At 38.3% G+C, this 25,433-nt stretch overlaps 1 protein-coding gene across 7 annotated transcripts in view; it reads left to right on the top strand.

Annotated features, from left to right (window-relative positions):
* The window catches only part of Sbf (SET domain binding factor), a 154,801-nt gene that overhangs the window by 75,843 nt on the left and 53,525 nt on the right, over positions 1–25,433 (top strand). For 5 of the 7 annotated variants that reach the window (XR_010948407.1, XM_067759011.1, XM_067759009.1 and 2 more), the window contains 3 exons: positions 2,151–3,057; positions 5,107–5,231; positions 5,313–5,395. Coding sequence is in view for 6 of the 7 variants with exons in the window: in XM_067759011.1 (XP_067615112.1) it covers positions 2,151–3,057; positions 5,107–5,231; positions 5,313–5,395 (1,115 nt within the window). In the remaining variant the exon portion in view is untranslated. Of the gene's footprint in view, positions 1–2,150; positions 3,058–5,106; positions 5,232–5,312; positions 5,396–10,909; positions 11,501–25,433 lie in introns of those variants that run through there. The other 2 variants (XM_067759014.1, XM_067759012.1) reach the window with 1 other exon arrangement.

Here is a 25,433-nt window from a genome sequence, read left to right as displayed (position 1 = left end):
ATTTATTATCCCGACTCGGTGTATATTGCAACGATTTTCTGCCATCCCTTGTAAAATTTGGTTTGGAGACAACCCGGCTTCGGCGTTGTGCCATCCTTAGTGTAATTTTTCGTTCTGAACTGAAGATGGCACAACGCCGAAACCGGATTGTCTCCAAACCAGATTTGACAAGTTATAACGGAAACCGCTCCAATGTACATGAATAACACAGGCCGACAAAATTTAACCAACATTCAGACCCAGAAACCAGACTATATATTTCCGAAGGTTTATGATGCCCTGAATCCAAATCTGGCCTCTGAATTGCTCTATCTGCTCTGGTTTTCGAGATATCCTAACCTAAAAGTTCAAAAGACACCTTTTTTGCCCATATTTGAGGTTATGTAGCCTTGCAGATGTTTTCTTTCACCAAAATTAAAGGATGGAATTTCTAAATACAATTTGCGATATCTCAGCGAAAAAAAAATTATATTTGAGCAAACTCAACGCCATTCGAAAGAAGAAGACTTGTGTTTAAAGATTCCACCCTTTAATTTTGGTGAAAGAAAACATCTGCAAGGCTACATAACTTCAAATATGGGAAAAACGGTGTTTTTGCACTTTTAGGACGGATATCTCGAAAACCAGAGCTGATAGAGCAATTTTGAGGCCAGATTTCGATTCATCGCATCAAAATCCTTCGAAAATATATAGTCCGGTTTCTGGGTCTGAGATGCTGTCGGCCTGTGTTATCCACCCTGTTGGAAAATCAACAAAACAAAATGAATCGATTCGTTTTATTGGCAGAAGGAAGCATTTGATGCATATATGGTTGTAATTCTGATACCAGGTTAACCAAGGTTAACCAATGATCGCTTAATATGTTTCTTTCTAAGACTTGTCTAAAATTTTAATACATAAGTACTTCAGGTATAAACTACTTCATAGTAGTTAAAATAGGTAATGAGAATGTTTGCCATCCAAGTAGTTTCAGACGCTAACAAAATCATCGAGCTGATGCCATAGACATAGAACATAATTAATGTTAAAACGCTTGTATTGTTAAATCAGTCAGAGCTCATAAAAAAAAACTATTTAAGACTGATATTTCGGATAATCTTCTGAAACTCCAAATTTCGAAGTGCCGCTGAGATATTCCCCAATCGCTCTCGAAATGCTCCCGAAATATTCCCAAACAGGTCAGAAAACAGTCTCAAAGTGTTTCCGCAGTAATCCCTGAAAGAATCACAAAGTGTTCCTAAAAACAATCCCGAAAGAGTCTTGATATAGTCGTTAGAAAATTCTAAAATAGTTCCGAAATTATCCCAAAACAGTGCAGAAATCATTGGAACAATCCCGGACTCAGCGTAAGGCACCTTATCCCCACCTACTTTCTTCAAGGTTATTTCCATAATTTCGCACACAACAGAAGGAAACCTATTCGAGATCCATGATCAACTTATAATATTTTAATGCATAAATATTGGCATGGTTAGGTTAGGTTAGGTTGAACTGGCCGGCCCATGACGACCTCACATACACTGAATGAGTCCGTAGTGTTTCCAGAAGTTCGTTTTAACGACCAAACTGAAAAACCCTAGTAAAAACCAGGACCTATGTTATAAAATAACTTCGTCCTCTTGGCAAATACTATAAGCTTCCTAGGACTTGAGCCACTTGCTGCTTCTAGATCTGACAGCTGTATCACTCCTAATAGCTGGAGTATTACCCTGGCAAGCGCAGGGCACGAGCACAGAACGTGCTCGATCGTTTCCTCCTCCAACCCGCACTTCCTACATCCCTAATTTAAAGGCATGTGACGCCAGAAGGCAGTGTCCAGTCAGAATACCCATCATGAGTCTACAGTCCTCTCTTTTTAATGATAGAAGCAACTTTGTTAGTCTAAGGTTGTAAGACCTACACATAATCTTCGACACTTTACAGCCCCGCGCTTGAACCCGCGCCTTTCCCGCTTGAACCCGCGCCTTTCCCGCTTAGTCGATCATGTGCACCTCTCGCCTTCGCTTAATCTCGCCCAGTCTAATTGTGACACCTACGGAGCAAGCTTCAAGGGATGCGCCCTTTTTAGCTAATTGATCCGCTTTTTCGTTCCCATCTATTCCCTTGGATTAACTCCCAACTAATTTCTATAATATTCCCTATACTCACAGGCAACACCGGTTCGGATGATGAAGGCGTCTACCCCATGGATGTGCGCAACAAAGCACAATCATCGGTGAATTTCAATCGTATTGGTCACTCCATTTTCGATTATATCGAACGGCAACATGCGAAAACGCAAATATTCTACAATTTTATGTACTGTGTTCGTGATGATGTGCTGCGTCCACAAAGCTCATTGCCTGCACTCGATCTTTGGCCTTATTATACCAATGAAGAGTTAGCACAGGGACCACCATATGATTTAGAACTCACTAATGCCGATGATGAAATCGATCTGTCCGAATTGCGCGGCAAGCGCTTTGTAGTAAGTGCTGGTTATGATAACATCGAAAAGAGTAATCCAAATGCATTTGTATGTCTGCTGAGCGATGTGCGTCAAGCTGAAACAGAACGTGGTTATTTACCACAAAAATGGTTACAAGTTTGGGATCAATTGGAAGTACCACAGATGGAAAACTTAACACGCAAATCATCGTTAAGCAGTATTTTATTACAATCACATGGAAAATTGGTGCATAAACGTTCAACATTAGAAATACTCATGAAGGGACGTTTAAGTGGTTATCAAGATAAATTCTTTCATCCACATCGTTTTGAAAAACATCCATACACTACACCGACAAATTGTAATCATTGCACAAAATTGTTATGGGGTCCGGTGGGTTATCGCTGTATGGATTGTGGTAATTCTTATCATGAAAAATGTACTGAGGTATCGTTAAAGAATTGCACCAAATATAAGGCAGTCGATGGTGTGGTGCCGCCAAATGTGAGTATTTCACAAGGTGATACCTCGAGTATTGCATCAAGTGCTGCCACAACAGCACGCACTTCCAGTCATCATTTCTATAATCAGTTTAGCAGTAATGTTGCGGAGAATCGAACGCATGAGGGGTGAGTAAAAAAATTGTTACTTTTTTTTTTTGTAAATGTTTGTTTGATGGTGATGTCGTTTAGTATTCACCCTTATCGCGAAGTTCACGCGGAAAAGTGTCCGCCTTCACTTCTTTCGTTCGGGTGAACTTTTTCCGCCTATCGGCAATTTCGGGCGAACAAAAGTTCACTTCGTAAGAGCTGATGCTCTATTGCGAATTGGCAGTGAGCAAATAATTTAGTTACAATTGTGTAAATTTTGTAACCAAGCATATATTTCCTTAAAATACAACAAAAATAGAAATAAAAAATTTATAAAATAATGTTTAGTATTGCACTTAGGTTGGTATTGATTGAGCGTGAGGAGAATATACATAAATGTGAAAGCGATTCGGAGGCAATTAAGGGATGGTTCTAACCATTTGGAGCTAAATGATTCACTGTAAACTAAAAATTACTATTTTCAGCACTTTTGAATAACAAGTTAATTTTTTTCAATTAGATTTTGCCAATATTACAGGCTAAACAAGCTGGCATTCTAATATTTGCTAGTTATTCTTACCAACTCTTTGCCACCATTGAAGCAAAAATTTGGAGTTCCTCGCTGTTCTTTTCGCCCGAACAAAGAGTTGCCGATAAGGTGAAACCTTTTTCGAACACGAAAAATTCTTTCGCCACCCTCTGCGATAGGGTGAACAAAAACTGTGAATATTTTCGGGCGAAAAAAAAACTCGCGATAAGGGTGATTGTTGGAGGTGTGGAAGTGCAAGGCAAAGTGAGATCTGCTCTCAGTGATGAGAAATTTTTTTACTTAAGTATCATATCCGGCGACGCTCGGCTGGGTATATCCTAATCCTATATCAGTCTATTAAATAGGTGCGACCACTCATAAATTGTCATCATTATCCTCTAACAGGAGTCCAAGGAAACTTCAGCAGCTTCAACGGGGGTATAAGTTGAAAGCAAAACTTACTTATGTATGCAGGGATTTATTCTGGATAGGTGAGAGTTTAACCTGTTACAGTATCCAGATCGGAGTCGGACTGGAGTGACGCGCGTCTTCCTACGGAGATTTTTTCCTCACCTACGAATTCAGGTCGCGGGGCAATTCCTAGCATAGAGGTCCGACGCCTTATTGTGGATCCCTGAGGACCCCTTTGTGTTTTTGTTCTACATACGGTTGAGTTCTCAGGTGCTGTATTGCATCATAGTGATTGCGGAGATGATTTCTTATATCCCTGGGAGGCGGGGCCTCTTCAATCAGATGTCTTTCGAGATGTCCAGGCTTCTGGGTATTCAACAGAAACTGTTTATTCAGCATTTCATTTCACGTTCTAATGGGGAGTACTTTCGCCTCATTGTGTAGATGGTGCTCTGGGGACATAAAAGACAGTCCATAGCGGTTCTGAGAGCGATGTTTTGTCAGGCCTGTATTTTGTTCCAGTGAGTCACCTTAGGCTCGGCCACGATATCGGGAACGCGTAGCATGCAAGCGACCCGCCAATTACTTTGTAAGTGGTAATGAGCGCCTCTTTATCTTTATACCATGTACTTCCGGCGAGAGGTTTGAGAACTTTTTGACGGCTCTGGGTTTTTGGTACTATTGCGGATGGACGTTCGCTAAAATGTGGATCCTGATCGAACGTCACACTTAGTATTTTTAGATGTAAGACAGACGGTAACGTAATGCCATTGACGTAGACGTTCAATATGATCGACATTTGTAACCCCATTCAATCCGTGCGTTCCCCCTCTCTACCTACATATATCTCCTTTCCCTTCTGTTGTTCCACACAGCACAACATGTGCTTCTCTCCTCCTCACTTCTGGACTTGACTCATACTTTTTCTACTCCGAAATTTGCATCCCTTTATATCTGTCCCCACTACATTCCACCTCAGCGCACATAAATATAGAAACTTGCCGATAAAAATACCTTTTGGGAGACATATTGACCACAGCACCACCAATATCAACGACAAACTCTCGAAACTGGTCCAGTTTCTTCCAATGTAGCAATTTTATTTCTGTACGTTGGATGTCATTAAAGTCGATTACTTTCATTTACAGACATCTTTACAAACGAGGTGCACTCTTGAAAGGCTGGAAACAACGTTGGTTTGTGTTGGACTCAATAAAGCATCAGTTGCGCTATTATGACTCCGGTGAGGACTCACAATGCAAGGGTGTTATTGGTAAGTTTTTTCAAGATTTTTTAGTTTCTATGAACTCTTTGTATATGTAAGATTTCTCTATTCAAACAAAAATAAAAACAGAATTGGCAGAGGTACAGTCAGTTACGCCTGCGCAGCCTACACAAATCGGCACGAAACGCATTGACGAAAAGGGCTTCTTTGATGTAAGTACAAAATGATAAATACCTAAATGCCTATGAGTTCCCCTATCTCAAATTCAACACTGTTGAGAATTGCTCTATTTTGGGGAGAAAGAATCTTGTTCAAAAACTTGAATGTCATCATGCAACGCTTGATTCGATATCGATAGTTTAAACATTTTGTTATTTCTTCGAAGGAAGTCTTAAAAATGTATAACAGATAAAAGAGAAAAAAAAAATACAAAATTAGAATAATTATGTTAGTGACTAAGAGAAAGAAGAAAGAATTGTAAGGCGGTTACACCGTGCAGGGATTAGCCGCTAGAGGAGCTCTACGACTAAGAGAATCCATCATGTGGAAAACAGCTAAGCACGGACACGCGACGATTCTGGACGATATGACGAAGGGGAAATTAAACGGAATAACAACCGACCTAACATCCAAAACAGACCACATCACAGGGGCTTTGGACTTCCAGGTTCAGAACATACGATATCCTTCAAGGGAGGAATGGGAAGTAGGCCTAGACCACGGCAGGGGCATCACAATATACACCGACGGCTCGAAAATGGAAAAGGGAACTGGAGCTGGGATGTACTCAACACATCTACAGTTAAGCCAATCATTCCGACTTCCTGACGCATACAGTGTATTCCAAGCCGAGGTCTATGCTATAGACAGAGCCGCAAAGCTGCTCCAAGATAGCGCAGTCTCCAACACCGACGTAACAATCTTTGTTAACAGCCAAGTCGCCTTAAGGGCGTTAAAGTCCAACATGAGGTGTAGAGCCTGTCTGGCTTCTATAAGTAATCTCAATGTCTCCCTTTTCTGGGTCCCTGGGCACAGCGGCATTGAAGGGAATGAACTCGCGGATGAGATGGCTAGGAAAGGTTCCGCCTTAGACATAAGCTACGTGGACAGCTCCATCCGACCGCCACTGAGTTATCTCCTAGGGAGAATCGACGAATATGAGAACAGGGCAATGGACTTGCTATGGACCAATAGGGTTGACTGCGAAGTCTCAAGGTCCTTATGGCCATGCTTGGATAGGAGAGGCACCAGCTTCCTTCTCAAACTGAACAAATCTGCGGTGAGGGTACCTACAGGTATCATCACAGGTCATTGTGCTATCGCACCAATGCTTTGACGCTGGCGAATACCAGTAAACTCCCTCTGCAGAAGCTGTCAGGATGAGGAGGAAGAGGAGTCGATATACCACTTTCTCTGCCGATGCCGGGCGCTTCAAAGAAGAAGGCTCAGATTTCTGGGCTCACGCTTCTTCGACAGTCTGGCAGAGGTTGGGAAGGTGCGCGTCTCGCTTCTTCTTGGGTTCATCAGGGAAAGCAAGTGGTTCGTTGAGGACCACTAGGAGGTAATGGGGCTAAACGAATTTTTCGCCACCCTGTACTTACTGAGGGCACTCACAATGGACAAAAATGGCTTCGAGTTGAAGTGTGGGTAACGCTCACGCACGCCCTCTTAACCTAACCTAAGGCGGTTATACAATGAATCACTTAACCATAATTTGATATCCTTTTACCCATGCTTTTGAAAATGAGTTCCATGGATGGCTAAGGTATGGCCTTGCCACATACAGTTTGTGGAAAGATCAAATCGAAGCAAAAACTTGAGACACTTCTGTCAAAGTTGAAGCTCGTGTCAAAACGTTCTATGTAAGTATGCCGAAATGTTTATGTTGTAACTGCAACACCCTGCAAAACATGTAGGAGAAGTTAAGGGTAGAGAACAGTAAGAAAGTTAAGTAAGTTAAGGGTATAGAACAGTAAGAAAAGAAAAATAAAGAAGATACAATAAAGAAAGGTAAGCTACGAACTACGAACCCGACACCAGAAGCGAAAGCAATCTTGACCCGAAATCAGACCAAACCCGGAAGAGACACCGAAAAGGAAAAAAAAACACAACCCTGAACAAAACCGAACTGAAACCGGAACCCAAGCAATTGCCAAAACCGTATGTGAAACCAAAACCTAATACGCTGCCGCGAGCAATTCGAATGCGAAACGGGCCACGGAAAGAAGATAAAATCGAATGTAAACTGAATTCAGACTTTAGACCGGAAGCCCAACGAGAGGCGAATTATAAACCGAAACCAAGAACGAAACCGTGACCGACACCGAAGCCGAAAGGAAAGCTAAAGCGAAACATAACTTGAGATACAAACCTGACCCGAAGCCAAGACCGTAATCGGGACTGACACCGACACGAAACTAGAACAAATCCGAAGACCTTACCCGAAATGCAAACTTGACCCGAAACTAGACCGAACCCGGAATCAATACCGAAAAGCAATGGAATCCGAAACCTTAACAAAATCGAACTGAATATTTAAGGAAAACGGAACCCAAGCAATTACCAAAACCTTAAGTGGAACCAAAACCGCAACCTAATACGTAAGTGCGAGTAAATCGATGGGAAACTGAACTCGGACCTTAGACCGTAAGCCTAACCAGAGGAGAACTAGAAACTGAAACCGAAACCAAAAGAAAAGCTTAAACGAAATGACCCGAAATACAAACCTCCCTCGAAACCAAGACCTAATTCAGAACCAACACCGAAACGGAGCGGAAACCGATACCTGAATAAAACCGAACCTTAATTAATTACTTAAACCGAAAACATACCGAAACCGAAGAGCAAACAAAAGTCCTAAAATATAGCAAAACTATGTGAAACCGGATCCGAAAACGGAACTTAAACGGTTAGGGAAATCAACACTTGCACCGAAAACGAAATCAAACCGAACTTAAATTGCGCAAATCCAAACGGATACCGAAACCGGAAGTGAAACTGAAACTCCAACCGAAAACGGCACCAAATAGAATAAATTGTAACCGAAACTGGATCCCCAAAGGGGAACCAAAATCGGATGTGTAAACAAAATCGCAATGTTGTTATTATGTTAACAGTGCTATCCCCCCTTCAATAGGTGCGACCACTCACAAATGGTTATCAAAGTCTTCTAAAGGGAGTCCAAGAAAACTAGCAGTTTCAAAAGGGTAGACATCCCTGCGCTGTGAGAGGCTTAGGTTACACATTACAATTGAAAAGATGGTGACACATGGCATGCAGGCCGTACATTACGTATGTCGGGGTTGATTCAAGCCAAGTACGAGTTTAACCTGTTCCAGTATCCAGAAAAAAGTTGCACCAGAGTGACTTTTGTCTCCCTTGATAGTCTGCTTTCTTCCTATGCAGTCGAAAACTGAGTCAAACCGAAATCTGATCTCTCCGAAAGCAATGGAATCAAACCCGACCCAAATTTCAAGTGGAACCGGAACCGATAGCCGAGCTAGAACTGGAAGTGGGACCGAAATCGAAAACGGAACCAAAAGCGAATCTCAATTATAACTCAAAGCAGAGCTGAAGTTGGAACGGTGGCTGAAAATAAAACCGCAATTAGAACTGCATATAAAACCGTGAGCATATTCGATATGTAAGTCATCTGGTAACACTTAAAAGAAATGACAACTCTGAGGTGAATCAGCTGATGAGGGAGATCGGAAATTTTTGGGAGAATTGCAACTTGACCCGAAACTAGACCGAACCCGGAATCAATACCGAAAAGCAATGGAATCCGAAACCTTAACAAAATCGAACTGAATATTTAAGGAAAACGGAACCCAAGCAATTACCAAAACCTTAAGTGGAACCAAAACCGCAACCTAATACGTAAGTGCGAGTAAATCGATGGGAAACTGAACTCGGACCTTAGACCGTAAGCCTAACCAGAGGAGAACTAGAAACTGAAACCGAAACCAAAAGAAAAGCTTAAACGAAATGACCCGAAATACAAACCTCCCTCGAAACCAAGACCTAATTCAGAACCAACACCGAAACGGAGCGGAAACCGATACCTGAATAAAACCGAACCTTAATTAATTACTTAAACCGAAAACATACCGAAACCGAAGAGCAAACAAAAGTCCTAAAATATAGCAAAACTATGTGAAACCGGATCCGAAAACGGAACTTAAACGGTTAGGGAAATCAACACTTGCACCGAAAACGAAATCAAACCGAACTTAAATTGCGCAAATCCAAACGGATACCGAAACCGGAAGTGAAACTGAAACTCCAACCGAAAACGGCACCAAATAGAATAAATTGTAACCGAAACTGGATCCCCAAAGGGGAACCAAAATCGGATGTGTAAACAAAATCCATGATTCAATCACAAGAGGTTTGCTCGACAGACAAATTTTTTGACAATTGCAGCCATTTTGCTCCTAAATCGAATTGACATCCATTAACTGTATTGTTTCTTTGCGATTTTTCGAAAAATATTAGTAGTCGTTCAACGTCAAAAACTCGACTAGTAAATCGATTCACGTAAAAATGACATTGGTAAATAATGAAGATGCCATAACGAAATGTATTCCTTGAGCATGTTAACTTATTCATACCGTATGTTCGGAACATTCGTCTCCATTTAAGAATATGGGTAATCGGTTTATATTTTGAATATTATGTATATTCGGACCTCGTGAGGTAGTATCAAACGATCGTGTTCGGAACATTCTAAATTAACGGTTTATCCGGAACACTTCCATGAATACTTAACGTAAAGGAGCTTTCCGAAATTTCAGAATAAAAAGGTGAATACTCTCTGTGTAGCAGGACCGCATAAAAGCTGAACTCTTCTGTCAAAGTCAAAACCGGAATATAAAGTTCTAAGACAATAAGCCATTTTCTTTTATTTTTTTTTGTCAGACCATGTCGGCTGCCTTTTCAATATCGTCCTATCTCAAAATATTTTTCAAAAACTTCGCATTTCATGATTTGTCACAAAAACGCCCTATATTAGAATTAGAATGAAGAACGCCTCATAATGATTTTCATTAACTCCCTCTTATGTCAAATGAAACAAATTTTGATATAGTGTATTTTTGAATAAAATTCTAAACGAACATAGCTCGTTATCAATTCATGAAATATTTAGTAGAAAATGAATTATTTCCTCCAAAACCTGTTGGCACTTACAAATGTATCATCACTACTAATATACTACTAAAGGGTTGTTGTTCTTCTACTACAATTTTCGCTAAAGGGGATTGAATTATTACCCGTTTTCCTTACTTCGTAAAAGCAACCCGTCCAGATTTTTCAATTTGGGAGTGTCAAAGCTCTGCCGTCATTGAAGATAAAACCTCAAGTAATTGAATCATGGGAGAATTTAACTTTTGAATGGAGTCTTTTTTGTTATACTGTCATGGAATAAACATAAACGGCCTACAATTAATAAAGGCGATATTTCAATATAATTAAAATAAATTACAAAGTGATCGCTTTTAGATAGTGTAGACAAAATTGGAACCAAATCCGAAACCAATCACGAACCTGAAAGCGATTAGAACCCGAAACCAAATCTCAAACTTCAAACCCAAATTGAAAATGTATCCGGAGTTAAAGTAGCATCTAGCTATGTTTGGCAATTCGCCGAAAACTTTTACTTGGAATGTCTCATACAAAAAATACTGTAACAAAAATTTTAAAATTTGTTTCTCTTTCTCTCGCAGTTAAAAACCAATCGACGTACCTACAATTTCTATGCGATGAATGCGAATTTAGCACAAGAATGGATTGAGAAAATTCAAGCTTGCTTACAGTAAACTAGTTTAAGCGCTTATCGGCTTTATTTCCATGTCTTGCGAATTAATGTATATTAATTTTTAAGTATTTTCTATTTAAAAACAAAGCTAGTAATTTGCATAAAAAAGAAAGAGTAGATAAAATTAGAAAGCGATTAGGTTAAGAAGAAATATAAAAAAAAAATGTAATTAAATTAAAAAATCACGAGCTTTACAAACCCAAATTTATTTTAGAGGTGATATGAAAACTATAAAAACGTAAGAAATTTATAAACAAAAAATAATAATAATAGTAATAATAAAATGTATATTATAGCGTTTATCCAATAGCTTATATGTTAAGAAATGTTGTGTGTAATTTTTATACGTTTTTGTAATGTTTCTTTTTCTTCTTTTACAAATAATGAAATTAATGTATTTTCATTGCGCTGCAAATATTTATAATAAGAAATGTATGAGAATATAAAAAAGTAATAAATTGAATTTTTATCATATAATTGAATATGACGCTCTCCCATCTGTATGCGCGCGCTTTTTTTATATTTGGTACAAACGTATTTAAACTTCATCTCACAGTTTATAACTTTTTTTCTGCTTAAGCTTAAGAAATGCTATACTCGTATCAGTATGTAGTAGTAAGACATATATATGATGAATTTCATATCAAAACCGATATGCATTGAACCCGACCCCGACAGCTCAAAAGTACTATGATATCAAAATAGAGAGAGATGAATTTACTTAAAAATTTTTATAAAAAAAAAGAAAAAAAAATGCCATTTGAGTTTGTTGATATGTTATATATATTAAATAAACCTTTCTAATAAAAACATATTTTATTTTAAAACACTTGGCATTTGAATTTTTTTCCAAGTTAAAAATTTTATTTTTGAAACAAACAATTTTTCAGTGTAATGCCGATGCGATTCGATTCCAATGGTGCCAAGATCTTTGAAATCGGTTGAGCCATTCCGTAGTTATCACAGCTCAAAAGTACCTATTACCGTAATTTTTCACAACTTTGACACCTTGCCACGTCCATAATTTTTCAAAAATGCAATTTCTAAAAACGAGGTGGTGTTTGCATAGGTAAAGTGTACCTCTATTAAAAATTTCATCAAAATCTGAAGGGGTCTGGTTCAAAATGTGCCTTTTTTATAGGTTTTGATATGAAATTCATCATATGTGAAATATATGAAATATATGGGGTATTCCACCCCATTTCGACCAATTTTGAACCCGACCCCTTTAGAATTGGCTGAAAGTGTTTCTTCTTTTTCTAGCTTACGAAAGACGTTTTTCAGAATTTTTTCAAATTTTTTCATCCAACTCAAAAAAAGTTATGAATTTTTAAAAAAACACCGTTTTTGTTTTCAAAATGCTATAAGTTTTTCAAAAATTGACCGATTGGGATCTTTTTTTTTTTTTAATTTGTTTTTAAATGTACTTTTCGGAAAAAATACAAAAAAATTGTTTGTTTTTTTTTTCAATTAAATAAACAAAAAAAAAAAAAAATCGGCCCACTCCGGTATTAGTGGGGATGATTGCAGGATTGATTGAAGTTTTTTATGAGAAAAAAAAAATGGCGAAATTCAAAAAATCACATTTAAAAACAAATTTAAAAAAAAACAAGATCCCAAACGGTCAATTTTTGAAAAAATTATAGCATTTTGAAAACAAAAACGGTGTTTTTTTTAAAAATTCATAACTTTTTTGAGTTGGATGAAAAAATTTGAAAAAATTCTGAAAAACGTCTTTCGTAAGCTAGAAAAAGAAGAAAAACTTTCAGCCAATTCTAAAGGGGTCGGGTTCAAAATTGGTCGAAATGGGATGGAATACCCCATATATTACAGCGCGCGCTGCATTTTTATGTACTGTTGTACATATATATACCATTACTGAGTTGATTATTAGTCTAAATATTTTTATTATAATTATTATTACGACGAGGTAAACTTATGTGCGGACAAAACAGTCTGACCTTAATATAATGGGGAGCATCAACCACTAATATTTTTCATATTAAATTTGGTCAGATTCTCAAAGCCCAATCGAATAATCGGTATCGATCGGCATTTCTTGGCTGCTTTTCGGTCGATACTTTCTCATCTTTCTACTTTTTACATTATTTTACGGTAATTTGATATTCTTGTGTCATTTTTCAATCTTAATTTCAAAATTTTTCTATTTGTACTATGGCACTATTGTGAATATTTGCACTACATGCACTACTACGGCATTTGCTATTGTGCGCTAGATGACAGCGCAAGCTCTATTGTACGCTAAATGGCAGCGCAAGACGTAAGTTTTAATTGATTGACGGCAGTTGCTATTATACGCTAGATGGCAGCGCAAGCTGTAAGTTTTACTTGATTGATAGAACAGCTGATTTCTCTTGATATTTGATAAGAGACTTTTATATTGGTTGCGCAAAATGCGCACGGATCAGGCTCGTTTAGTATATTATATGTTACTAGACAAAATCTGCCCGGTACGGGTGTCCTCATTCTCTATCCCATTATTTTCTAATTTATCTTCGATTTTACTTCTTAACTTTGTTCATCCCTTATTCCTTCCATTCCCAGTAAATTTGCGGTCGCCACAGTCTCGCCTGCTAAATATGTGTAGGATACATGAATATTTGTAACAGTATTCGCCTCGTGTAGATGAGGTTGACAATTGGGTTGCGGAAGCCATGAATTGCGATTATCAATCCCTTCGATAACACTCCCCAAACGCAAAAAGAAAACGGACAAAATTGTGAATTTTAAGCAACCTCGAAGCCCACTTGAACACATACACCAAGTTTAACAAAATCGGTTCAGTCTTTAAGGAGTAGCTCAGTCACAAACGCTCGTACAGTAGAAATATTAATATTAAGATAAGAAATCAATGCACACAAACGAACGGCGGTCGCACTCGCCTAACATTTGATTCGGTGCGGATCATACTCTTCATTTTGTAATTTATTCATTTGTGCGTATGTCTTCAATATACTAAACTATTTGTTTGATAAACGCAATACAAAGCTTTATAGTTTCAGTTCAGCGAGGGGAATCCTGTTACAAATATGACTGTGTCATACACATATTTAGCAGGCGAGGCTATGGTCGGGCTAGTACCTTAATGGTGCTTGTTACCGGAACGTGACGGATCTATATCCGGCAAAGGAACATCAACGTCGATAACACTCCCCAAAACCTTCGGGGAGTGTCTTTATCGTTAATACAACAACAACAACAATGTAAAGCCGACAACTGCCCAAAAGGATGGTATTCAAGTGAATGCTTGAAATTTAATGGCGATTTCTTTTCTGAATAAAATGTTACGCACAAATGCACTCTTAAACTATAACTTTTTAACTAGGCCGCCTGGAGCTATGCAAAATGGCTTTTTTTTGTAGGTAATGAGACCTATAGTTTTACTCAGTGAAAAATATGTTGTTAAAAAAACTCGCGGGAGAGCTCAGGAGAACCAACGGGGCGACATTATTTTCAGAAAAGAAAACGCAATAAGTGTTGCTTCTTGACTTATCTGCAGCGTTGATTTTTTCAGTATCATAAAAAAATACTACATTAATGCCTTTGTGAAATATGAAATAAAGAGCACAAAAATAACGCCTGCGCTCTGTATTTTCTTTTGTGGGCGGGCTTATTATTGTCCACAACTAAGGAATATGGAAACATACTGCTGACGTCGATGTGATGATTGACGATCTAAAACAATGTCATGAAGTTGTGCATGAGTTTCTGGGAATATTCGGCACTGACAGTATACGGTCCCAGAACTCAACATGTTTCTCTGTAAACCATGCATTGAGGTAAACTCATTGAGTAGAAAGAGGTGGCTTGAGTAAAAATATATAGCGGCAGAGGTTTTACCGCAACTATGCTTCAACAAATCTGAGCTTATAGATTTACCTCATTGAAAAAAAAAAAAAACGTTGGCTTTTCAGAACTTTATTTTGAACAGCTCGGACTAATCCTGGAAGCTTTTAGACAAACATGAACTACTCCCAGTCGTATGATCAAACGCGACCGATATTTTTCTCACTTTATCTATCTATCCACCCGCCTCTCTTCTGTCTAACCTACTTCCTCTCTTATTTCCTATCCTTTCTACAGTTTCTAGTTTACCTAAATCGGCGCAGTCAACTTTTCTATCCCTTTCATTCTTCCGTAAATATTCCCGCTTTTCCTCTTACTCTTCCCGCTCTTGCTATTATCCAAGTCTAATTCTATTATTCTTAATCTTATCCTTATTCTTAATCTTCCTGCTAACCTCTTTTTACTACTTTGTCCCCAACAATTGCCCTTATTCTTACTTTTAGTCTCACTCTCTATCTTCCTCTTTCGCTTTACTTTTCCGACTTCCCTCCACCATCCTCTTCTCTCTCTGTTTTCTCTTTTCTTTTATGTCTCCGTTTCTAATGTGGAGGTATATCGAGTTTAGCTTTTTTCCGCACATTACATTACTAAGGTAGTAAAAAAGCAAATAGTACCAAAAGCTTTCCTTCCCTACTACTTTAAAACTCATGGTCGGATTGTGAGGCCGTAAAATTTTTGTTGTTGTACGACTAACTTCACCTGTATGGCATTCTTGCGTCATGGACTTGAGTAATTTTCGTTATGATGTAGTTTTGAAGCCCCTTTAGTTTTATTATAATAAAGTTCAAGCGTTGGTATTTGGTGTTTTCTGTTATTTTTTTTATACAAAACTTCATACAATCAAAATACAAAGTTATTTGTGCAAAGTTTAAAACAATTTGGCAATTCACAAGAGTAATGTATTGTAAATTTTTAAATTTGGGTTGTTTCCATGGTTTCCAATATAAAATCTGATTAAAGCATATCACATACGGCGAATATGAGACCCCATGAACCAATAAACAGATCCCGCTTTAAAAAATGAGAGAGCAAAAAATCATAGTTGGTTGAGAAATACATTTTCTCGGCGTGACGTCACGCTTTTGACAACATGTTTTATTGCTGACGCAGTGTTCAGAACTTTCTTCCAATCAGAGTATTTTGCTCCACTCTTATCTCCTACTAGATTTTTTATCTCAAAGGTTTATGTGGGTCGAGTTGAAAACTAGAGTAGTACCTAAGTATTAGTACCTAATATCTTTCGGTTGAAGTTCTCATTGCATACGTATGAAAAGCTGAATGTTTACAAGTGGCGATTAGATGAAATGACGCGAATTCATTATTCGTGTCTTAAGACATGTTTGTTCACATTTTACTCGCAGCTTTTGTACTTTTTTCGTACGGAATGAGAATAGAAGGAGTAAAATGTAAGCAAAAAATGTGTCTGGACGCGATCCGTAAATCCCGCCAAAACTCAACATACAGCACTTGAAGTTTTATATAAAAACTAGCTTTACCAGGCGCACGTTGTAACGCCCGAGATCGAATGGATGTTGCGTTATTTTTTCTGTTTTGCTTGTTGATAATTTAATTTATTGTTCTGTAAATTGAATTGAATTTTGTACGCATATTTGGTGAAAATTTCTGTTAAAACATTTTATTCTTGTATCTTACTGTATCTTATTTTATATTATTGTATTGCTTTTACCGCTGATGATTGTTGCTTTGATTACATTCCGAAGAAGCATGACTGGTGAGCCAATTTTCAAAGTTGATATATGCGCAGGCATTCCTTTTGGTTCTAAGGAGTATAGAAATTCATTTGGATAATTCATAATTTTATCTTCATCTGTAACAGTGTCGATCAATTTATATTTCGGCACTTCGCCAGGAAATTGATTTTGAAAGCGATCATTGATTTTGTTAACATGATCATTTTTGGGAGCTAAGATAGTTCTTTCGCATAGCCAAAAAACAAAAACATTTAAATTTAAAATTCTTAATTCTGAAATATGAAAAACTTTCGTCTTGATCGAAGAAACCTCGAGCCAAAATTTGGTGATGATCGAAGTATAGCAAACACGTTTTCATAGGGAACACACACACAGAATTTGATTTTTATAGAAGATGTAGATAGACTGAAGCTAAACAATTTTTTTAACAGCGGCAGATTACTAAACGTCCAAAAGGCATAACAGCTAAACTCAACAATGCAGTCAAACTTTAGGTGTTAAAATAACTTAAGTTTGTACGGCAGCCATAGTTTTTCCCCATTCCACATTTTACTGGAAGTTTTAGGACTTAACGTCACATAGCTCCTTACCAATTTTAATTATCCTACCATTACGACATCCAGATATATGCAGTATAATATATTCCATTTGAATGGGAGGTTCCACGCTCCCTTTTTCCCAATTCCGCCTTCTTGGTGGTGTTAGGGATTGACCTCATATAACTCCTTACTGAATTTCAATGTTCTGGCATGTATACCTTCAAAGTTATGTATTACTAAAGATTCCATTTGTATGGGAGGTACCACGCCCCCTTTCTCCAAATTCCGCATTTTCTTGGTGGTGTTAGGGATTGGCCTCACATAACTCCTCATTGAATTTCAATGTTCTGGCATGTATACATTCAAAGGTATGCAGTACCAAAGATTCCATTTGTATGGGAGGTGCCACGCCCATTTTATATATCGAAATTATTTTTAGCCTAAAACCTTCCCGTTGATCGAAGGAACCCATAACCAAAATGATGATTGATGTGTGGGAAATACGTTTCCATAGCGAACACACACACACACAGAATTTGATTTTTATATATATAGCTAAACCGATTTGGGATTTCAAAATCAACTAACCATCATCTCTCCTTCCTGTATCCTTCCTAAAAATTTCATGGCAATCTTTCTATCCGTTCTCGAGTTATGGAGTGACAATCAAAATGTACACTTCTTTTTATATATATAGATGAAGTACGTTGAGTCAGTGAGGTCAGCTAACCCTGTTTTGCGATAACAGTCCCCAATTGGGAGCACCAAGCGAGGTCAAAGCTTCCAAACTCAGTGAAGGTCTTCTCTTTCCTCTGTTTACAAACTGCCGGAGCGTATTCGTTCATCCGCATAATATGACCTAGCTAGCGAAGCTTTCTGTTTTTATTCGCTGCACTATCGTCATATCTGCGAAAAGCTCATATAGCTTATAATTATAAATCTTCCGGAGAACTTTTCTCTCGAATACTCCAAGAGCCATCTCATCTTCTCTCGACACCTTCCATAATTCCGAGCCATACATCAGGACAGGTATGAAGAGTGACTTGTAGAGCGAGAATTTTGTTCGTCGAGAGAGCTTTACTTTTTAATTTCTTAAAGAAGCACTTGTTGGCAAGAGTTATTCTCCGTTTGATTTCCAGGCCGACATTGTTTTTGCTTTTAATGCTGCCTCCCCAAATAGGCGAAATCCTTCACAGTCTCAAATTTATATCCGTCAACAGTGACGTGGCTACAAAGGCCACGATGACAGCAAGTACTTCGTCTTGTCCACATTTAGTGCAAGACCCACTTTTTTTGCTTCTTTATCTTATACCAACTTTTCGCCTTCATGTTTTTAACAGCCCGGCGGGTATCCTGTCATTACTTGGCACCTTGTGATTTTTTAGCCGTGGTATTGCCATTCTCACTTCGCCATAGTTGGATGCCGGAGCGTGTTTTTCATCATCGGCAATCGGGGTATCGGTTTCGTCTTCCTCCACACTCTGTAAGTCAGCTACCAGGTCGCCATTATCGTTCCTACAGGAATCTTTCCCGGTCTTGAAACCTTCTGTCATTAAAAGAGCATGAAATATGTAAACCGAAAATAATAATATATTTAGTGATAAATATCCGGGGAGATGTTGTTGTTGTTGTTTTAGCGATAAGGTTGCTCCCCGAAGGCTTTGGGGAGTGTTATCGATGTGATGGTCTTTTGCCGGATACAGATCCGGTACGCTCCGGTACCACAGCACCATTAAGGTGCTAGCCCGACCATCTCGGGAACGATTTATGTGGCCACATTAAACCTTCAGGCCATTCCCTCCCTCCCCACCCCCCAAGTTCCATGAGGAGCTTGTGGTCGCCAGAGCCTCGTCTGTTACTGAAACAGGATTCGCCGCGGATAGGTGAGGTTGACAATTGGGTTTGGAGAAGCTATATATTGCGCTGGCAACCTGAAGGGTTGCGCTACACATCCCCTTGAATCTGGTATTTTAGTCGCCTCTTACGACAGGCATACCTACCGCGGATATATTCTGATCCCCTAATCCGCTGGGCAGATCGGGGGAGATAGAGCCCATTTTTCTTCCAGAATGTGGTGTGCTTATGGGAGCATTAATTAGTCATCCTACACGTTTTAGGCCGACTCCATGTGCATCTGATAAGGCAGATAACTTTTTTGCTGAGAAACATTTCATGGCAAAAACACAATCGAAGGGGTTGCCAAGCCACCAAATCACTTTTATGTTAGTTGTTCGCTCGCTTTCAAAAAGGAGGAAAAATATACTACGAACACTGGTAGCGAAATATGAGAGAAATGTAACAAATGGAAAACTTCAAAAGCGCTACGTCATCAAACTTTTTTTTCAAATCCGATCACAAATACAACAATTCCGGAATGCCAGATCTTGGCTCATTTGTTTATGAGACCCTGTTGCCTTGATGAGTTCTCACGTGTACTCAAGTTTGGCCTAATTTAATATGAAAACCAATAATGGTTAAAACTAGCGGTTAACACACACTGCATACAAGCCGACGAGAGGGATGGGTGAATGGGGGATTCCCCCCGGGCCCGGGGTTTCTGAGGTGGCCCGCGATTTGTAGGTCCTAAGACATTTTTTTTTAATTCAGGAGAGTCTTTAGTTGTTCAATTGTGGAATTTTTAAGCCGAATTTCAAAAGCAACGAATATCTGCAATTCGTTTTAATATTATAGTGAAGAAACGCTAAAATATGTGTTAGTTGGTTACCGGTGTTTGAAGAGATGCATAGGTCGATTTTATTCAAACTTTTACATAAGTTGCGTATAACTCACGCGGTGGTTATTATATAGGTTTGGTTGCGACCGACGTACAGGGTCTCGAGATATAGGCCGAAATGTGGACTCGGGTACCCCTAGAATGTGTTTATAGAATATGGATAACAAATGAAAGCAGTTAATGCTTTAGTAGAGGGTAATTTTCATACCCCTGAGTGACTAGGGTATCGAGATATAGGCCAAAACGAGGGCCCGTGAATGCGTAGACAGTGTTTATACAATATGATGTGTGCTTCAGTACAGAGTAATATATTATACCGCTGGGTGACTAGCGTCTCGAGATATAGGCCAAACCGTGGACCCGGATACCCCTAGAATGGGTGGGTAATATGGATATTAAACTAAAGCTGTTGCTGAGAGCTCTAAAGTAATTTTCATTGTGATATTCTATTTAGTCGCATCAACCTGGCAAAACTGATAAATATGCATGCGAAGGCGAAATAAAGACATGAATTAATAATAGCCACATACCTATTTACATATGTCCTATTCAATTTGGTATATAAATTTGCCTATATTAGTATTTACGATCCTTTTTTCCGGGAAGTAGACTAGAGACGGACTAGGACTGGGATTAGGACTAGGACTGGGACTGAGACTCGGAATGGGACTGGGACTGGAACAAAATACATACCACGAGCGTGACTGGTAGGTGTGGAGTGCCAGTAGCAATGCTTTTTTAGCCTACCATGTCGTCTGTTAAGCACCAATACTTTAAATCGACCTAAAATGTGTTGTCCTGGCGGATATTCAAAATTGCAGGTGTGAAAGAAGCTATACGATAAACCGCCAGCACACGAAAATACTCAAAATCACATTAAATGTTATATTCAATGGCGATCTTTACAAAAACCAAATTTACTAGGAGGCTACAATTGACACACTTATCAATGAACAGCTAATCACTGAAACTCAAAAGTGGAAAGAAATTTTATATAGCAGTTTGAACACTATTTTTTTTTGGGTGAAAGAGGCATAGCTTTCAGAGGCGAAAGTATATATCTTGGTGAACGAAACAATGGAAATTTTTTGGCCATCTTAGAACTCATAAGTCATTATGATCAGATACTTAGAGATCATTTCTGCCACCGTGGTGTGATGGTAGCGTGCTCCGCCTATCACACCGAATGCTCTGGATTCACACCTCGGGCAAAGCAACATCCAAATTTTAGAAATAAGGTTTTTCAATTAGAAGAAAAATTTTCTAAGCGGGGTCGTCCTTCGGCAGTGTTTGGCAAGCACTCCGAGTGTATTTCTGCCATGAAAAGCTCTCAGTGAAAACTCATCTGCCTCGCAGACGCCGTTCGGAGTCGGCATAAAACAAGTAGGTCCGGTCCCCCCAATTTGTAGGAAAAATTTAAAAGGAGCACGACGCTTATCGCGCCTTCCATTTTTTTTTATTTAGAGATCATTTGGAGAAAGTTAGGATTTCACAACAGCAGCACAAACGTTTACAAGTTCTCTATCTTTATCCAGACATTCAGAACGAGTTTATAGAAAATTGTGCAAAACACGTGAGGGAAACTATATTAGATCAATGCAAGAAAGCCAAGTTTTGCTATTATCGTTGATGCTATGCATGATGCTAGTCACTTTGAACCCACTACGTTCATTTTGCGCTACCACCATTTCAATTCGAAATCAACAAATTTTACAATTCAAGAACGGTTTTGGGCTTTCGTGGATTGTAACAAAAAAAACTGGTGAGGAAATCGCTGATTTAATTTGCCATACTCTAGGTAAACATGAAATCCCATTAAATGATTGTCGTGCACAAAGGTTATATAACGGCGCCAATATGAAAGGAGCTTACAACGGAGCACGACGTCGCATTCTCGACAAAAACTCAAATACTGATTACTTTTGATGCTGTAGAATGTTGTACGGCTGCAATTACTTTCTTCTGGGTTGTACAAAAATGTTTTACCTTTTTCGGCAGCAGTCCACAACGATGGGACATCATTAAAAAAATGTACCGAGCTCTCTTCACAGTCTTTCAGACACTAGGTGGTCGGCAAGAATTGAGGCAGTCAGGCCATTCGCAAACCATGTTCCAGGATTAACACAAGCACTAAACGCATTACTTAAGCTAAATTTGATTGCACTAGCACAACGCATTCTCAAGTACATTAACAATTTCGAATGTATATTGCTGTCCTCAATTTGGTTCAAAATACTGACTACCATTAATGAAAGAAACGTCGTACTCCAAGCTAGAGACGCCACCATAGTTGTGGAGGTCAAAATTCAGAAACAAAAGTTCAGAAATTAATATTCAGAAGTCAAATTTCAGAAGTCAAAATTAAGAAGTCAAAATTTAAGAAGACAAATTTCAGAAGTTAAATTTCAGAAGTCAAAATTCAGAAAGTAATCAGACAGCAAAAAAACATTAGCTGTAAGGTGGAATAAATTGTTTTATTTGCACTACTCCAGAATAGATCGGAAAAGCTTACCAAAAAAATATATGCATAACAATCAAACCGATCGGAAACCAGTATAAAAAAAAGTTTTATGTTTTTTTGCTCTCTGATTACTTTCTGAATTTTGACTTCTGAATTTCGACTTCTGAAATTTGACATCTGAATTTTGACTTCTAATATTTGACTTCTGAAGTTTGATTTCTGAACTTTTGTCTCGGAGTTGTGACTTCTGAATTTCGGCTTTCTAAAAATAGAGTACTGACTAATGTTTTCTGAAAAAATGTGTTTCTGAATTTTTGTTTTCTGAATTTATGGGTGGAGCCCATAAACAAATCAGCCAAGATCCCGCATTCCGGAATTGTATTTGTAATCGAATTTGAAAAAAAAGTTTGATGACGTAAAGTTTTTCGATTTATTACATTTCTCTCATATTTCGCTACCAGTGTTCGGAGTATTTAAAACTGTTACCTGAGTAAACGACCACGGTGGAGTAAAAATAAAATTTTCGGAGTATATTTTTTTTTCCTTCCGGGCGAACAAACAACATCAAATTGATTTGGTGGCTTGCTAATCCCTGCGATTGTGTTTTCGTCATGAAAAGTTTCTCAACAAAAAAGTTATCTGCCTTATCAAATGCACATGGAGTCGGCCTAAAACGTGTAGGATTACCAAATAATGCTCCCATTAGCACACAACATTCTGGAAGAAAAGTGGGCTCTATCTCCCCGGATATTTATCGCGAAAAATATTATTATTATTTTCGGTTTATCATACATTTTTCATACTCTTTTAATGACAGAAGTTTTCAAGACCGGGCAGATTTCTGTAGGAACGAAAATGGCAACCGATGCCCGATTGCCGATGATGAAAAACATGCTTCGGCATCCAACTTTGGCGAAGTGAGAATACCAATATTACGGCTAAAAAATCACAAGGTGCCAAGTAATGACGGGATACCCGCCGGGCTGTTCAAACATGGAGGCGAAGAGTTGGTATAAGATAAAGAAGAAAAAAAATTGTGTCTTGCAGTAAATGTGGACAAGACGAAGTACTTGATGTCATCGTGGCCTTTGTAGGCACGTCACTGTTGACGGATATATTGGAGACTGTGAAGGATTTCGTCTATTTGGGAAGCAGCATTAAAAGCAAAAACAATGTCGGTCTAGAATTCAAACGGAGAATAACTCGTGCCAACAAGAGCTTCTTTAAGCAATTGAAAATAAAGTCCTGTCTCGACGAACAAAATTCTCGTTCTACAAGTCACTCATCATAACTGTCCTGATGTATGGCTCAGAATCATGGAAGGTGTCGAGAGAAGATGATATGGCTCTTGGAGTATTCGATAGAAAAGTTCTCCGGAGGATTAATACTCCTATCCGTGATGTCTACGGCGAGTATCGAAGGAGGTGTAATGATGAGCTATATGAGCTTTCGCAGATATGACGATAGTGCAGCGAATAAAAACAGAAAGCTTCGCTAGCTAGGTCATGTTATGCGGATGAACGGATACGCTCCAACAGTTTGTAAACAGATGAAGGAGAAGACCTTCACTGAGTTTGAAGAGACAGTTGGAGGACGGTTTGACCTTGCTTGGTACTCGCAATTGGCGACTGTTATCGCAAAACAGGGTTAGCTGACGTCACTGACTCAACGTACTTCATTTTTATATAAAACTTCAAGAAGAGCAGTATGTTGAATTTAAGCCGGATTTACAGATCGCGTGCGGACACATTTTTTGCTTGCATTTTACTCCTTCTATTCTATTCCATACGAAAAATGTGAACAAACATGTCTTAAGACACGACCAATCATTCCGTCCAATCGTCACTTGTAAACAATCAGCTTTTCATACGTACATAAGCATTGAAAACTTCAACCAAAAGATATTAGGTAGTAATACTATTTAGTTTTCAACTCGACCCAAATAAACCTTTAAGATAAAAAATGTAGTAGGAGATAAGAGCGGAGCAAAATACTCCGATTGGAATAAAGTCTGAACACTGCGTCAGCAATAAAACATGTTGTCAAAAGCGTGACGTCACGCCGAGAAATTTATTTCCCAGCCAACTATGATTTTTTTGCTCTCTCATTTTTTAATGCGAGATCTGTTTATTGGTTCATGGGTGGATCCAATATATCGGCACTCTGATGTTTGTGAGTGTAGCATGTTGTAGCAATATAGGAGTATTGCATATATGATAAATAGTAAATATTCTGTGTTAATTTTACTTTCAGCTCTTAGTCCAAACATCATTTAGTTGATGTGGCAAAATGTTTTTTGATGTAATCCATCAATAATGATTCATTAATGAGACGTCATTAATTCAAATTAATCAAATTTATTAGTGGATTTTTTATAGGGGGCTCGTAAATTGTCTAGTCCCGGGCCCGGATTTTCTCTCAACGGCCCTGACTGCATATGTACATTAGGGTGCCTGAATAAAAAATTGTTGTCTTTCCATCGGAACTATATGCATTTTTTGGTTTAATATTTGGTCCATCCAGCGGAGTGCGGCCGCCCTCTTCTTCTACTTCTGTAGGCGAGTACCGATAAGAATACCTTTCCGGAGCGTCAGCTCTCATTCTCATTTCCTAGCCAGCGTAGGCGCTGCGTTTTAATTCGCGTTCCCGACGCGTAAACCTTTCTAAAAACTTTTCTGTAAAAAGAAGTATAACTTTTTTTTTTTTTTATTATGAGGCAACCTAATATACATAAGTAGGTATCTAGTACACATAAATATATTATTGTTATTAAAGTTGCAACCATACATTTAGTACTAATGTGAATTTTGATAATTTCTTTTTCCGTTTATATCCAAAAATTATGTAACATTTAATATTAATACGTAGTAATAATGAAAATAAATAATAAAAGCGTTCATATACACCTAAATCAAAATATACATATATACAAAAATATCGGAATATCCGATGTGAATATGGGTCATTCCATTTTAAATCAATCAATGATGCCAACTATTGCCCTGTGACCCTTTTCCATTTTCTGGGAATTTGGAATAGCTTCGAATAGGAGTCAAAATATTAGTAATAGATGAGTGCGTGTCATACTCTCGATTTTCTATAATTATAATTTTTGAAGT

The sequence above is a fragment of the Eurosta solidaginis genome, chromosome 1 (assembly GCF_040869045.1).
Source record: "Eurosta solidaginis isolate ZX-2024a chromosome 1, ASM4086904v1, whole genome shotgun sequence".
Lineage (NCBI taxonomy): Eukaryota > Metazoa > Arthropoda > Insecta > Diptera > Tephritidae > Eurosta > Eurosta solidaginis.
Note: the sequence above shows the minus strand (reverse complement) of the source record. Positions and strands in the feature narration are given on the sequence as shown.